This window comes from Polyodon spathula, chromosome 19 (genome assembly GCF_017654505.1).
Source record: "Polyodon spathula isolate WHYD16114869_AA chromosome 19, ASM1765450v1, whole genome shotgun sequence".
NCBI classification, from domain to species: Eukaryota; Metazoa; Chordata; class Actinopteri; order Acipenseriformes; family Polyodontidae; genus Polyodon; species Polyodon spathula.
The window spans coordinates 28,987,098-29,004,434 of record NC_054552.1 but is presented as its reverse complement, the minus strand read 5'-3'; the positions used below and the strand labels follow the sequence as shown (position 1 = coordinate 29,004,434).

General features: G+C 37.6%; 1 protein-coding gene across 6 annotated transcripts in view; it reads left to right on the top strand.

Moving 5' to 3' along the window:
• The first annotated feature begins 290 nt into the window (after window positions 1-290).
• The window catches only part of LOC121294726 (tight junction protein ZO-1-like), a 48,777-nt gene continuing 31,730 nt past the window's right edge, over window positions 291-17,337 (top strand). For 5 of the 6 annotated variants that reach the window (XM_041218772.1, XM_041218771.1, XM_041218770.1 and 2 more), the window contains exon 1: window positions 291-662. In XM_041218772.1, the coding sequence (XP_041074706.1) occupies window positions 627-662 (36 nt within the window). In that variant the 5' untranslated portion in view covers window positions 291-626. The remainder of the gene's footprint in view (window positions 663-17,337) is intronic. The other variant, XM_041218769.1, reaches the window with a different exon arrangement.

Genomic DNA, 17,337 nt, shown 5'->3' with positions numbered 1-17,337 from the left:
CCACACCAGAGACGACTTCTTCCAGCTTTCTGGACATCCACGGGAGGAAACCAAACTATTGCCAGTTGCCATTAAAAACCCATTTATTCGAATTTTCTCCAGGAATTAAAATACACCGGGAAACAAGGACAAAAAACAGTATTGCTTCGTTTTGCTACTTGTCTACTCCAAATGTGTTCACGTTTGCCGTAAACAAAACAGACGCAACTGACTAAAATTACAGAGGCGTTACAGTGCGCACCCCTCTGTAGTGCAGTGGATGCTCCCAGTCAGGCATGTCAGTTGTTGCTTGGAGAGTAGGAGAAGCGAGAAGTAGGGAGATACTGAACCTGCCATTGCAGTTAGGCTGCATTGGAACCGAAGAGAACGAGTTCCAGTAATTAGTTTCTGAGGATAAACATCTTGCTCAGAACCAGCTTCAAAGAAAATAATTCGCCGAAACATATTGTAAGGACAAAGTATTTAATTTTGGACTTTAGGGGGAAAAAAACTGACATGCTATTTTTCGTCCTGTAAAAAAAAAAAATTAAAATTCACTGCCCGGCAGCAGGGCGAAAAAGGGAAGGAGGGATTTCTCGGTTTTATTTGAGGTATTCACCACTCTAAACTTACTGCTGTGAGTGGACATGAACAAAATGTCTGCCAGAACTGCTTCTAGTAAGGTAGGACGTGGCACAAATTGTCATAAAAGTAAAAAATAAGTGTTAAAATCGTCAGACGCTGGCTGTGTGTGTGTGTGTAAGTTGGTAGAGTGCTTCTGTGTTCGGATCTGAATAGTGTAGCCCATCTAAACGTATGCATACCGTTCATGAAATCTGGAAATGACACAGTATGTAAAATATTAACGTTGTTTTTGGTATGATGTTCTATTCTTTTTAAAATGTTGTTTTTTTTATTTTATTTTTTTATTTTATTTACAGCGACAAACCGTCCCCTTCGGAAAAAAAAAAAAAAAAAAAAAAAAAAAAAAAAACATTAACATGTAAACAGTGTGAAATTAAGTGAACGTCATGTATGTTCAGTGTAACAAAAGACTGTATTATAACCAATCTGATAGTGATTCCTAATAGCATCACAAGTTCTGCGGTCAGATTGGCACAGTACACACTAGTTCTACAACTTTGCTGTTTGAGAAAGTAATTTACTAAGTTTATGTTTCTCACAAGTCCAGTTAGTAGAGAATGTACTTTTGTCTCACAATTTATAAACAAAATATAACCCTTTTACTTTACTAAATTATATAATGTCACAGCATAACCTGCAGCATTTTTTCCATCTGCTTAAATTCCATAAAGCAATGCCCCAATTACACCCAGAATACACTGTAACAGAAGGATACTGAAAATGTGTTAGTTTAAGGGCACACTGTGTTTAGGATGAATACCTTTTCAATGGGTAGAATTGTTGACTCTATAATCTAAACATGAAATACATTTTTTTTGTTTCATACTGTAAAACATGTTGCAAATGTTGAATAACCCTGATACTTTTTTTTTTTATATTTCTATAGTTTTTGTGCAAAGGCAATTTGAGCATGGTGTGTTGGCTTTCCCAGACATTAGAAGTGGGTCAGTTCTGTAGAAAGCATCTTTTTACACTTTATGCTTGGTAGCACTGTGCCTCTCTAATACAGTTCTGTTCAATATTGGCTTCTTGATATAAAAAACACATGGGAGTAGGTTGCCAGCTGTTGATGACACAGTACCTGCTGAGCAGCTACTGACAGTAACAGTGTTGTCAGTGGGTGGGGTTAGTATGCAACAGGTTACACCAGTCCTGCAGGTTTCTGGCGGTGCCCATTATTTCCTGGCTTCAGTCGAAATTGCCACTCTTCTCCTTTTGTTTTTTGTTTGTTTGTATTGGTAGTGAGGAGGACAGTCTGATCGAGTCCTGCCAGTTCACCTGGTACTTTATTAACAAGTGTGGGATTGTTTGAATCAGCCCAGGATGTTTCGGTGCTTAAAATGCCTGTGTTAGGAATGCAGATATGCAGGTTGGGGTGGTTTCATGTGAAACCACCTCCTTCATTTTGTTGCGGTGTTATATATTTAAAACAATAACATATTAATATGTTCAATGCAATTATAGGTTCAATTTGTGTTAATAATTTGAACACTATTGTAAAAAAAAAAAAAAAAAAAAAAAAAAAAAAGTTTAGTCCCTTTTGAGGCTATTTTGTATAACTTTAAACACCATTATAAAAATCAGAATAAACCTTTTAATCTAGTAGACAAATGAAACATTTTTTAATTACAATAGAGGCTTTGTGTTAGCCTTAATACTGTACTGCTGAGTGTTAATATTTTCTCAGATATGATCGGTACATTGTGAAAACTGTCATTGTGCAACTGAGGGATGTGTATTTGTCACTTCCTGCCCGGCACTTGAAGCTAAGTGTGCTCAGGGCATATTTCAAAACGAATTGATTACTGTACTAGTAAATTAATGCTAGGGTGATTACAGTGACCCACCTCACCCACCTACAGTTGTCCTGGAGTGCTTTACCACATTTCAATTCAAGGCTGTTTCCAGAATACACAGATCTTGTAAGATGGACATGTACTGTACGTGGGTCTGTGTTTGTGTGACATGCAGGGATAAAATAACACCCTCATTAGACATACTTGAGTTTGTACAATAGTTACACTGTGGTTCGTAGTAGTGATCAAACTGTTTGTTCCTGGACGTGTACGGTACTTATTCTTTCATTCTGTACTTCTCAACTGTACCGAGTAGCCAGAAAGTTTTAGGTTTTATTGTGATTTTTTTTTTTTTGTTCCAGTTGACTTAAGTACTTGGGGCTGTGGCCAACCAGGTATGACATTTTCAATTTATGTGCAAAATAACATTTTCTGGTCTTAAATTCAAAAATTGTATTTCTGTACATGCATAGCTGGTTCATTGGTACTCCTGTACACTACAGGTTACTGTTATTTCATTATCCCAGATTTTTTTGTTTTGTTTTACAACCTGATTTAATTCTACAATTATAAATATGAATGTCATGACGACATATTTTATATCTGGATTTTAATTAGAGTAAAACACTCGCATTTCCTTTCGTAATGCTATTTTGCAGTGCATGTATTTTTAATGACAGCTCATGCATAGCAAATGAATGGCTGTGCATTTGTCTACTTGCCAGCAGTGGCACTTCAGATCAAAACAGCTGGAGTATTTCAAATGATTTTGTTTTTCTAAGCCAGTAACTGTGTTGGCATGCAGATTTAATCTCCTGAAAGAAATTGAGGGCTGACCTTCCTAGCAGGAGCAGGTGTACAGAGGGATAGAACATGCTGTCGGGACACCATCAGAGCAGTGCATTGTCAGTGTGTTTCTCTGCAGTTTTTCCAAGAATGTTTGACGAGTTTTGCTTTAAGGAAGAATAATATTTAACCCTTAATGTCTGCTATACCATCCTTATCCACTCATTTGTAACAATGACCATTCTAAAAAATATGTTTTGGGAATTGGTTAATATTTGGGTATTTCTTGTATTGCTTTTTTTCTTGTGAATTGCAAGTTTGTCTGAACTCTACTTTTATGTAGGCCTACTGAGCAAAAACAACACATAAACAGCAGGTATAAATAGAAAACCGAGATGATCGACTCCTCTTATTTAAATGTGAAGCTTGCACCTCCTTTTCATAATGTATTTCGGTGAAAGAGCTACCAGAGTGTGACTGAGCTTCCACACTTCTGTCACAGCTTGGTTCTGTCTTCCTCATGCTGTATAAAACCTGCTTGGGCGTGAATGCATATTCATGGAATTTTAAAGCGATTTTAAGCAAGCTACACAATGTTGCACGCAACACCAGTATAGACAACAGCACTTTAGTTTTTCTTTGTCTAAGAAGTAGGCCTACTGTTTTAGAACATTCTAAGTTGGCCATGCTTCTTTTGAAATATTTATTAATGTGTGTTGCAGTTCTGAATTTCTTAACGCGTTCACTGTAAAATACTCAAATTTTCCTTTATTCTAAATGAATATCAAAGCAGTTACACGTTGCATTTCAACTTGTGTGCAGGATGTTACTGGAGGAGGTTTAAACTTTATGGGATGGATGATTTGCGCACATTTTTCCATTCCCACACTTTTTTTTTTTTTTAGTAAGCACAGCATGACAAACTGTTTTTGTGTCTGGTTTCTACTTTATTTTTAATGCCTTTTTTTTAATTAGCCTACAGTGCTATACTGATGTGTCAGCACTCCATTGCTTTAGCATTTCGACCTGTAAGTGAGGAGATAGAATCCCAGCTCTGCACAATAGGCAGTGCATTTCAATTCTTTGATCTTGCACTGCTGTAGGGGTGTTTTCTAAGAGATTAATGCATCCCTCACTGCCAGCTACGTGGCTGCTGGGCACTGTTGACGGACATTCTAAAAAGCTTTGCCAGGCGCTAACTCTGCTAAGAACATTTTGGTTTCTGCGCCCTTGTGCCACTCCTACAAGGGGTTACTGTGAAGTGAATCCAGGATTTCTTATCTAGGGCACCTGTTTAGGGATGAAAAAAATTACACTGTCAGCAGCTAGGATTAAGGTTGTATTTATGTTACAGTCCATATTTGTTAGATTTCCTATAGTATGCCAACTTAAATGCTTTTCTAAAGGAAATGTACCAACATTTCGGACTAATTCCACTCTTTACTTTTTGCTTTCGATAGAAAATCTTAGTAAAACTATGTTTAATTTAAAATGATCTTACAAGGGACTGTCTAATTCTAGATATTTTACAGGATTTTTACCAGGAAGACTAGATAAGTGCTGCCTGTTATCTGACTAAAAAGACAACTAGTATTGAAAGTGAACCCCCGCACCAATGCGCTGTGTTGAGGGTTTCTGATAGACGGCAGCTGTGAAACTTCAGCTGGTCTGCTTGTCTAAGCTGGCCATCTTGTGCAATGGACACCCACATTTGTTGAGCATTGACGATTGAGATTTCATGCTAATAATCCATCAGACTTACACAAGTCAACGTTTTAAAGGGTGACCTCATACAGTAGCACTTTTACTAAAAATAGAGAACAAAAGATCCATTCTTACAGTGATGTGACCACGTGCAAACAGTGCTGTTTTAATAAACATACTTAAACGCAAGACAGATTTCATCTTGGGAGGAACTTATTTGAGCTTGCACAGCTTTTTGAGGTGTGTGGGATGTGCATACCAACCTGATGATGAATGAATGTGGCAAGAAATTAATCTCCCTCCCTCCTGAAATCAGAACTCTCTGCCTGGGTAGACAGGGAGTTGTGAATGAGCAGCTTTTAAGAATAGCTGGTGGTTTGGAAAGCTTGTGGTTGGGTACACCACAGACTTGAAAGAACTGCAGGGTTAGTATTACAGCTCAACTGGCTGTCTTTATGGCATGAATCATTGTTAAAAATATGTAAACAAAGATTGCAACATTTTCCCAATACCGTTAGGAAAAGTAATGCAAGTAAATAGAGGAGCTTTCAAATAGAGAGCTTCTGTATGAGTTCTAAATTAGTAATACAGTATTCCTGTACATTGCGATTGGGAGTAGCTTTTTTATTGCTACCAATACTTGCCAATTAGAGTAGTATGTTCTGTAGAGTGCAGAACATACTGGCTCCTTGTGATGCTGATTGCTTTTGGTTTATAGTTGCAAGTCTTCTACCACTGCAGAGGTGAAAGGCTCCTGGAAGGGGAAACCAGTCAAGAAGTCTTCAATTTGGTTTAATGTCTAGCTGAACCCCTGTTAAATCTTTCAGACACAGCTTTTATTAATCATGTAGTAAAAGCAGCTGGCTATCGTCGGTCCGTTGCCTGCCACCTGACTAACAATGTGGAGCATAAAAGGATCGCCTGGCTTCAAAGGTATGAGTTTTTTTTCAACTGCCTGGTTTTGGTGTAGTATTACTTTTATTTGTGTTCCTTGCAAAGGTTGTATTACCTACTGTAGGGTGCTGTAGAGCAGTGTGAGCCTGAAGCATAAAACGTGTTTCATACAGTCTTTGCATTAAGATCTTAGTTTGATGAAAAAAAAAAAGTGTGACACGCTCCAGAAACATCTATTTTTAGACTTGTTAATGCAGTGAAACCAGGCTTTCTGTTTTCTCTCTAAGAAATATGACCAGGACAAAGAATATAATTACCTACAGTATTAGCCTTAAAGGGTACATAAGGACATTTTTATTTTATTATCCTCCTGCTCACATATGTAACAGAGATGAATTTACCAGTGAGCAGGAGGATGATGGAAATGTAGTTCTGTGATGTCCGTGCGGCAACATGGGAAGCCACCTCGAGGCAGGGACAGCAATTTAAAAGTTTTAAAAAAGTGGTCAAAATGTAAAAAAAAAATTTAAAAAATACACACACCTTATGTTGTAGCAACACATGGGAACATATAACAATAAAATAAAAAGGTCCTTATGTACCCATAAAGCACATTTATTTCACAGACCTAAAGCACTGTGGAAAAAGTGACTGCATTTGTTTAAGTATTTCAGTTGGTTTTAGCATATACAGTATCTAAATATATGTTGATTGCAAACAAAATTCTGGCAAGTTTGTTTCCCATTGAGGTATTTACATAGGTTAACACATAGCTATGTGTTAATGAGTGGTTACAATGGTGTAACACAATCTTGAGAAAGGAGGCCTGGTCCTATTAACATTCCATAGATTAATCTCTGCTGAGGCAGAAAGGTGTTTGTTTACCTATACTAAGGATTAGTGTAGGTAAAGACTTTATTTTTAGATTTTACAATTCATTGCACCCTAAAGAAACCTAGTCATTCCAGCCTATTTCTTTTCAGAAATGTAGGAAATCAGCTTGTTTCCGTGCACAAAGATGTTGGAAGTCGTTGAAGTCTCCAATTGCAAATTGATCAAAACAAGTCCATGAAAGTAGGATACCCCCATGCGGGGAGTATCAGTTTACCTGAACGCTGAATAACAAACAAACAAATGGGAGAGCCTGGCAGCGATACAGCTGCAGTGAACCACTGAGGAAAAGAGAAAGACTGAACCACTTTCCTCATCTGGATGGAAAAGGCCACTGGATTGGACTGTGTGCTAAACTATTATGGCTTATTTTCCTTTAGTGTAATTGCTTTCAGAGCGACCAGGCATTTTATCAGACTACTTGGGTTTCCTTTTAACAGTATTATTATAATGACTGTGGGCAGGCTTTTCAAAACTAGGTACTGTAAGTGAATTTTTAATAAATGTATCTGGAAATCCTATTGACATGAATGATCTTGTTTTGCCCTGTTAATGATGATGTCTTGAGTACTCCCAGCATGCACAAATAGTGATTTGCCTTTTTCAGACATTTACAAGAGAAAAACTCAACATACAGTTTTGCATTACCCTGTAGAATTAACATATTTTGCTTCATAAAGTCGAAACGTGCTGAATAATGTTACATTAGCATATTAAATTACATACTACTTTGTTGTTTAATGGAAAACTGACCCATTGAAAAATTTGTCTTTTCATACTCTAACATGAAACACTACTACTATTATGGATTCCGGTAGACTTTTGCAATATAATTTTGTAGTTTCTTTGATTACACAATGTTAAGTAAAATATCCAAGTTATGTTAATATTGTCTGGCCATAGCTGTAAGTTACCAGGCTTTGATAGATTTTGTTTGCACAGTATCTTGAGTTTGACGGATACAGTATGCCATTAAGAAACAGAAGTAACCTGTGGATTACCTCAGTTGCAATGCAATTGATAAACTGGAGCTCAACAGTAGTAATGTATAGCCTATGGTGTGTTTTGTCCGTCTCAAATAGAAAGTTGACTCTTAAGGTGATATAACGACTTGCCAGCTCATTTCTTTCATTAGTTCCCTTTCGTTCTGCTGCTGAAATGTCGTCTTATTGTTCTTTCTTACCTGTAGGTTCTAGTTGCAAAAGCTAAAGAAGAAATGAGTTAACTTCTTTGGAGTAGACTTAACCAAATGTGTTTACGTTTCTCAGTTCAAATGTGTACAATACTTAAGTACTGTATTAAAAAAACACGGATGTGAGGGTTCTCGTTTGTCATGCTTACAATCTTTGTACTTTTCAAAGATAAATGTTTTGTCTTGCTTCTCGGTTTCCACCCTTCCTGGGCATGACCTGTCATAACCTGTTTCAAAGCAATACTCTCTCTCTGCTTATAGTGTTAGATAGCTTAACAGACATATAGAATGTAGACCAATCATGTACAGTATAACAACTCTTGTACAGACCAACCTCAGTTTTGATGTATATTACATGCAAAATGTTGCTTGGCTCTCCTGCATTCAGTGTTTTTTCAAATATAAATAACTCTTGTTTTCTTTATCGCTACAATGGCAAAACATGACCTCATGACTTGTATAGTTTATTTCCTGATGAAGTGACCACACTTTGTGTGATAAAACTGGTTTTACATATTTGTCTGTTGTATTTAATGTAAGCTTAAGGATTACTGTAGATGTCTTTTGCATTTTTATATAAAGAAAGCCATGGTCATTAAGCTTCTGTGTTGTATCCTAAAGTCTTACAAATGCGTACACCTTCCACATTTCTTTTTTTGCTGTAGTAAAATACTGTAACCCCTTTTACATGCATAGGTTCTTGTCGTAGATGTGAGCATGTCATGTGAGGAGTGGTTCAAAGCTTGGGCTGTGTTGGTCATCAATTGAGCCACACTTGGTGCTCATGGGATTGGGAGTGTAAGAGCTGGGCTCTGGACAGACTGCAGGTTGTTAGCAGGCACTATCTGCCATCTACTTCACTGGGGAACAGAGCACTCAATGTTTTCTTTGTTTATACGTCTAGATTGTTTTGGGCATTTTTGTTTCCCAGCCAGAGAATTTTGATGTGGGAACATTCTTGCAGAGGCATGCAGGGGTCGCATGCTCAAACTGTCTTTTAGGAGAGACATCATTAAAGTGTATATTGATCAGCTCTCATTTGTTTACAAACTAGCAGTCTTGTTCCTCAGCTCAGCCCTCTCTTGTTACAGACTGTGTAATCATGTGCAAGTGGGAATGTAGTAGTGGCATAAGCAGTGTTACTTTTCAGTGACTTGTACTGCAGATAAACTGCATGGGTGGGGAGGCAGGGGGTATTCATTTGTAAAACAGGAGGGTGACCAGTAAAAACTTTACATATATTCTCTAAATGCTGTCTGAAATGTAGAATCAGCACTGAAACATGAATTTCTGCCGTGTCATCTACTAAATTATTTACTGTAAAATGTGAATGATTAAGCCCTGTAGTTTTTTTTTATTATTAATCTGCCTATACTGTATGACTTCTACACTAGTGCAGTACATTACATATTGTAATTTATCTTATCAGTATTTGTTCACTTTGAGTAAAAACTTTTTTTTATATACATTGTAGCTACAGTATCTGTTAAAATAACATGGGGCCTTGGGGGCCTGACTTGTTATCAGTGCATTCCTGCCACAGGGTTTCTGGTCAGATAACTGCTGGAGCGCTGACTGGCTGCACATTGAGGCTGATTTGTGGTGAAACAGTGTATGGCCTGATTTCAAAAGCCTTGTTATCAGTGACTGGTTTTTGGTCAGTGCAGACTTTAAATAGAATCTGCTATGAAGATTTACTGTTAACGGTATGAAATGGGATCAGAAGTAGCTGAGCTGCTCTTGAGCGATCATGGGAATACATTCAATTTTTGTTTGTTCAGCTTGTCTTGAAAACTTTCCTAAATAAGGTGTTGGGTACATATAAAAAATATTCTGTATTGAATCTGTTGCAGATTACATGTTAAGGCTGTCAGTTAAGCCTCCAAATAGGAATCAATGAATTGAGCACAAAAAATCGAATCGTTCGAGTAAATATCGATGAGTGTACCACTCACATACATTTTCACTCCATTTCTCTCCCCCTGATGTGATTATTTTAATATCACTGCAGTTAAGTAAAAGCTTAAGAGAGAGAAAAAAAAAAAAAACTGCATTCGCAACCAGGCTAAAGTAAGTTTAACATATTACAGGGGTGTTACTAAAATATTTATAGTATATAGTAGTGGATACTTACATTAAAAAAAAAACATTTGTTTATTCTAAGACTTTAAGACTTTGTTTATTCTAAGACTCAAAGAAATGAAAGAAGTAATTTACAAACCGCTAACCAAGATCATGCAGCAGTCTCTTGACACAGGGGTGGTACCGACAGACTGGAAAATTGCAAACGTAATACCGATCCACAAAAAGGGAAACAAAACTGAACCAGGTAACTACAGACCAGTAAGCCTGACTTCTATTATATGCAAACTTATGGAAACTATAATAAGATCCAAAATGGAAAATTACCTATATGGTAACAGGGTACTGGGAGACAGTCAACATGGTTTTAGGAAAGGGAGATCGTGCCTAACTAACTTGCTTGATTTTTTTGAGGATGCAACATCGATAATGGATAATTGCAAAGCATATGACATGGTTTATTTAGATTTCCAGAAAGCTTTTGACAAAGTCCCGCACAAAAGATTAATTCTCAAACTGAACGCAGTTGGGATTCAAGGAAACACATGTACATGGATTAGGGAGTGGTTAACATGTAGAAAACAGAAAGTACTGATTAGAGGAAAAACCTCAGAATGGAGTGTGGTAACCAGCGGTGTACCACAGGGATCAGTATTAGGTCCTCTGCTATTCCTAATCTACATTAATGATTTAGATTCTGGTATAGTAAGCAAACTTGTTAAATTTGCAGACGACACAAAAGTAGGAGGAGTGGCAAACACTGTTGCAGCAGCAAAGGTCATTCAAAATGATCTAGACAAGATTCAGAACTGGGCAGACACATGGCAAATGACATTTAATAGAGAAAAGTGTAAGGTACTGCACGCAGGAAATAAAAATGTACATTATAAATATCATATGGGAGATATTGAAATTGGAGAAGGAATCTATGAAAAAGACCTAGGAGTTTTTGTTGACTCAGAAATGTCTTCATCTAGGCAATGTGGGGAAGCTATAAAAAAGGCTAACAAGATGCTCGGATACATTGTGAAAAGTGTTGAATTTAAATCAATGGAAGTAATGTTAAAACTGTACAATGCACTTGTAAGACCTCATCTTGAATATTGTGTGCAGTTCTGGTCACCTCGCTATAAAAAAGATATTGCTGCTCTAGAAAGAGTGCAAAGAAGAGCGACCAGAATTATTCCGGGCTTAAAAGGCATGTCATATGCAGACAGGCTAAAAGAATTGAATCTGTTCAGTCTTGAACAAAGAAGACTACGTGGCGACCTAATTCAAGCATTCAAAATTCTAAAAGGTATTGACAGTGTCGACCCAAGGGACTTTTTCAGCCTGAAAAAAGAAACAAGGACCAGGGGTCACAAATGGAGTTTAGAAAAAGGGGCATTCAGAACAGAAAATAGGAGACACTTTTTTACACAGAGAATTGTGAGGGTCTGGAATCAACTCCCCAGTAATGTTGTTGAAGCTGACACCCTGGGATCCTTCAAGAAGCTGCTTGATGAGATTTTGGGATCAATAAGCTACTAACAACCAAACGAGCAAGATGGGCCGAATGGCCTCCTCTCGTTTGTAAACTTTCTTATGTTCTTATGTTCTTAAGAAATAAAACTAAATTAAATGTGTTCCTTGTAAAAGATGGCGTTGATCATGTTAATGACTAGCGAGGCACAGCTCAGGATCCTCTGGCTGTGTACAGCCTGGACAATGTCATACCTAAGAGGATTTATGCCATTGAGTCAGGTAGGAGACATCCATTTTTATAACAGAAATATGACTACTGTGGATATGGACTTTGGAAAGTAAAAAAAAATAGTCACCAATGTTTTTAACCCCATGTTTTCTCGCCATTTTGGAATGCCCAATTTTTGTCCCGGTTCACCGCTGCAACTCCTCTGTAAACGGAGGCTGAAACAGGCGTCCTTTGAAACGTGCTCCCGCCAATCCATCCATTTTCACACTGCGGATCCACAGCGAAGCCACCAGACCCATAGTGCCGGAGGACAACACAGATCTGGATGGCTCCACTGCAGATCCGCAGGTACCCTATCAGCCACAGGGGTTGCTGGTGCGTGGTGAACCATGGATTGCCCTGCTGACCTAATTCCTCCCTACCCAAGCAGCTCTCAGCCAATTGTGCCCCGCCACCTAGGAACCCCCGGTCACAGTCAGCAATGACATTCAAACCTGCGATCTCCAGGCTATAGGGCGCGTCCTGCACTCCATGCAGAGTGCCTTTACTGGATGCGCCACTCGGGAGCCCTCTTCTTGGGCTTTTTAAGGATGTACTGCACTCAATCATGATAAGCTGGATGATGACTACATCATGTTTTATTAATGTGTTTCCCTTACTCACTGCAGCAGGATATCAGCAATGTCTTGGCTGGTTCTTTGCAACTGATTATTCAAAATGAGCATTTTCTGCCAGAAGGTTAATACGACTAAGATAAAAAAATAAATAAAAAAAAAAAGCATTTTTGAAAAAAAAATTATTGTGCAACAATTATAGGATATTTATCATGAATCCTGAACACAAAAAAAAAAAAAAAAAATTATAGACACGCTTTGTCATGAAAGGCGCGAGGCGCTTTAATAAAACCAAGAATTCTATTGTACTTTGCTTCTAAATGAGTGACTGTAGATCAGGGTAATCTTTTTGGTTCAGAGTGAAAACTAAAAAAACAAATAGAAGATATTTGCATAATTTTCATAAGCAATATATCTGACTGTTTGTGCATCTCCACAGACCTGTTCCCCTCCATTGCACTCTCTCCCCCTCATTGTAAACATGCAGTATTTCATTGTATCACTGGTGACTGGTTTTAATAGATTTTATACCATTATACCAGATATAATAGATCAAATCTGATACAATAGTAACTACATTCAAAACTGTATTAATAAAGAAAAGCTGTTTATGAATGCTGCAGATACTTTTAATAAAATTAGCTTTGCTGTTTATGCAGTTGCTTAACTATATATTTTAGTAAAAACTAGAGTGTAGAGTGCTGTATAAGCTGATTTTCATTTTTTATGGAGTGGATATTGGTTTGTATCCTATATCACCCTATGTAATGTAAAATGCAGTATCACTTAGATTGGCTTCAACATGTACTGTGTGTTACTGTATGTGGAGTAGCAGTCTGGTTCCAATATTCTTTAGAACTATTTCCTTGCTGCATATATGTCATGCGTGTCGTTTGGCCTGTGTTGAAGAACACTCCATTCCTGAAGTGCTGCTGCTTTTGTGATTGGTATAACATTTGAAGGGTCATTAAGAACTAGGCTTACGAGCTACTTTGAGTCCCCCCCCCCCCCCCCACTCTTAAGTGTGTGCAAGTTGTTAATCTTTGCAGGGGTGTTCATTTGTCAAACCAGGCAATGTGAAACTGCCAGGGTTCTAGGTGTGTATGATTAGTGAGGAGTGTTCACGACAGTGGTGGTCTGTCCCTGCACTGGGTGTTCCTTCTGTGTTGCTAGTAAGCCTAGTTCCTGCCTTTTTACAGCTATGTGCAAGAACCCAAATAAAATGCATGTGAAATATTTACAAATGTTTAGCTAATGTAGTCTGAGAAAGCATTTCGGTTTTGGCAGTAGTTCATAATTATAAGAAATTAGGCAACTTTAGTGTCAGTATTGTTAGGAAATAATAATCTTGAGAAAATAACCTCCTGGATGCAGGGAAAGCAAATTTGCTACAGTGTCAAGGACATTCTGAGAAAATGTAGAGATTAAGCTTTCTTTAATCCAGATGCTAGGACCTTGAGGAATTGCTCTTTACTGGACTAGTACAGTTCCTGTAGAGTGCACTCCTAGAAATTGAAATGAGCCTTTTGAACAAACCATGCTTTATCAGCAATATGACTCGCTGCATTAGTGCTCCTGTTACCCTCAGCCCTGATTGTCTGCACTCATTCAAGGCCCTGCATATTGGGAAGGATGCAGCTGTTTTCTTGAACTTTCCTTTGGGATGGCCCCACATATTTCCTTTCATTAACCTTCCTGTGGTTACACCTCAAATGTTGTGAGCTTTTGTTGTTTTAAGTCTTTCTGCTGGCTGGACCTTTGGATCTCCACAAAGTATCTGTTGTAACTCTTTCCTTGTTGTGCCATTTAAAAATACTGTACAGTTTTTTTCAGTTTCCATGGTCTGTAATGTAACCCATCAGCACATCTACAGTATCTGGGCTCCCATATCACAGGACTGTACGATTTACACGATTTACTTGATTTCCTGCCAATCATCTTTTAAACACTTGTGTATTTTGAATGCTGTGCCTATTCCTGGCTATACCTCAAGATCTTTGGAAGTCTGTTTCATAGCTTCTCCATGTTTGTGTATGGGATGAACAGTGTTCGTTTTTAATATTGTTGAAGTTTATCAGAAAGATAGGTGTGTGTTTTTTTTTTTTTTTAAATTTATTTATTTATTTAATTTTTTTGTCCTCTTGTTGTTTAACTATATATTTGACTAAAAACTGTAAGTATAGAGTGCTGAAGCAGATTTTCATTCAAATCAAGGTCCAGGTTTTTATTCAAACCCTAGGAGTTAATACATTTTAAAAATGTACCTTCAAAATGTATTTTTTATGCATTTATATTACATAGTTTTGGATATTTAATGACTTAAAAAAATGATATACATCTAGGTCTTGTCTTTCCCTATAGTAACAGCTCTAGAATGCAGGATCATGAAGTTAAAGTGGATTCTTTTGCAGTGTTTTATTGCAGTCCTTTATACGATTCACTGGTTCATTTGTTAGTAGTAGAGGAAAAGTCACTTTTTAAAATCAGATTGTGCTTTTAAGGATGTCTGTCTGAAAGAACCCCCCCAGTTACAGATACAAAAGGTTTCTTTTCACACTATAATTGCCAGGTGACCTCTGCTGCTAAAAGGAAGTGTGACTCATTGTGATTACATAAACACACTGCAGTATGAAAAGATAAAAATGCATCTCATTCATTTGACCCTTCATGTACAGTACATGGCGCTAGTTTTTCATATCAACAGTGTATTCTTCAGAGTTAAATTCTTCCTCCTGGTTCGGATTTTTAAACAAAAGTTTGTGAAAATGAAGTGGAAAATGATGCCACGCAGATAAGTAAGTAATTAATTAATTTAGTTAATTAAAATTTGTATATCAAGTTTATGAAAATCACACATACAGTGTGGGTGAGTTTCTTTATTGTTTCTGTAAAAAATCTGTGCAGTAAAACAGACCTCAATATGCTCTGATTTTCTGCAAACAGAGTAATTATTTCCAAGTCATCAACAGTTAGAGCAAATCTGTATTCTGTCAATATTAATAGTTTATTAACATTGAATGCTTGTTAACTGTTAGAGTATTGCTGCCAGTTTCTCAAGAAGTGTTAAAAGCAAGCTGTGCTGCTTCAACCAAACACTGTTCAGCTCTGACAACAAACAAAGGTTAGTTTCTTTCTTTCCTGTTGGTGAAGAATGCAGTGTCAGGCACATCCCTTCCTTGAATGCTGAGCAGTGTCCAGATCATCGTGGCTTCATTGATATGTCTTTGTATGTCAAATATCTATCTATCTAGACTAAACAGAAAACATGGAATTCTTCCAGCAGATTTCACCACTTGGTTGAGGGTGTAAAGGTTATTATACTGCAAGCATCTTTTAGATATCGTTCAGATTAAATTTCAAAGAGGTCAAAGATTAACTTTTTTCTTATACAGTAGATGTATTTCATTAGGAAAACAATTAAACATGCTTGACAGACTTTTTTCATGCAAAAGAGAAGATGGAAAATATATTTACAAACATAACATGCTTTATCATCCACTCCTTGTGTGTTTAAACAAACAACTGCCTGTGTGAGTATCCCCAAAGCAAACAAGCAAGTATTCACAGCTTAGATTACCTTACTTTACTTGAGCAGTAAACTGATTGCATGTTGCATTGTAACTTCCTGTGGAATTCCTCCCCAAGCCTTCCTGCCTCTCAGTATCAGTCACCGATCTGTTTCCCTCGATATGGTGTAATAGACCGATGCTATTCCTCAGTGTTAGTTCTACAAAGAACCGTACCAGTTGCAGCTAACAGCATTTCAAAGGTAGCTTCTCAAATAAATGAAGCCTGGGATAACTACACTGCTGTGGTGATGTTTTACCAAGTACTGGCACCTTCATGCTCATAACACAGTAAAAGGTTTGAAATAAAAAGTTTTAAAAGTTGCCCCCCCCCCCCCCCCCCCCCCCCCGGCAAACCTGTTATAAACAGTTAATGCTTTCATCGGACTCTCCTTTTTTTCTTTTCCATTGTGTTTCACAGTAACACCTAGACTAGCTTATACAGTTCAGAGACTAAAACAAAGGTCCTTTCATGAAGTCCAGGAGTTGAAACTGCCAGCCTGCTGAAGTAGCTTTCAATATTTCTTTGGCAAGCAGCTTTTAGAACCCACTCAGAACTACATTTATAAATGTTTGTTTCGTTCAGAGAATGAGATAATGTTTTGCAAAATACTGAGCATGTGATACATTGATTTATGACCTAGCCGTTTTTTTTTCCAGGTTGATTTATGTAGTTAACTGGAGGATAAAAAGCTGCTGTCCTGTATTGTTCTTGCAGTATTTGTTTTTCAAGTGGACATTTTGTGATGCTTCATGTACTACAGAACCCACAACATGGTACTGTTTATGTTGCATTTGCACATGACCATTGTGCTGGTTGAGAAGGGTTCTGTAGTCACCCTGCTGTAACCTCTGTGAGAGCTGCAGTCTATGTACTGTAGTCACATGTTGGTAAAATCCCTTCATACACAGTTGGTTGCGTTGAGTCTTTTGTGCAGTGTGGTAAGTCAAGGGATAAAGCAGTTAATAAACATATTATTGGTTCTGTTTAATCCTCCTAGGTTGGGGTTTGTGTGTTCTTTTTTTAAAGGATTTGCTCCATACTGTACAGAAGTTCTTTACAGTAATCTACAGAGTGATGATTGTGATGCAGACCCCTTTATAGGAAGGTGTTGCTCGGGATGTTTAGACTCTGTTCACACTATTGTACTGGCCCAGGGCCATTTCAGGGGCTGCTGTACATTTAGATCTGCAACCCTGTTCAAATTTGTGGTTTAAGGCACCTTTGCGTATTCACAGAAGTGTCTGAAAATCAGGCCTAAAATGTGGCGAATTGCTTGTTTTTGGAAAAATGAGGCTGCTGCTAATGTTCAGTGTAGCCAAGGTCACGGCTTACAGAAGCAGCGTGGCTGATAAGTGACCAATTCAGAAATGGGAGGTATGTTTTCATAGCCTGCTTTGACTGGGTAGACTTAATCACATTTGTCACCAATTTACCTTTTTTTTCAAAACATTCACTCTAAGTGTGGTGCATGGTGCTAGAGTATCTGACCTT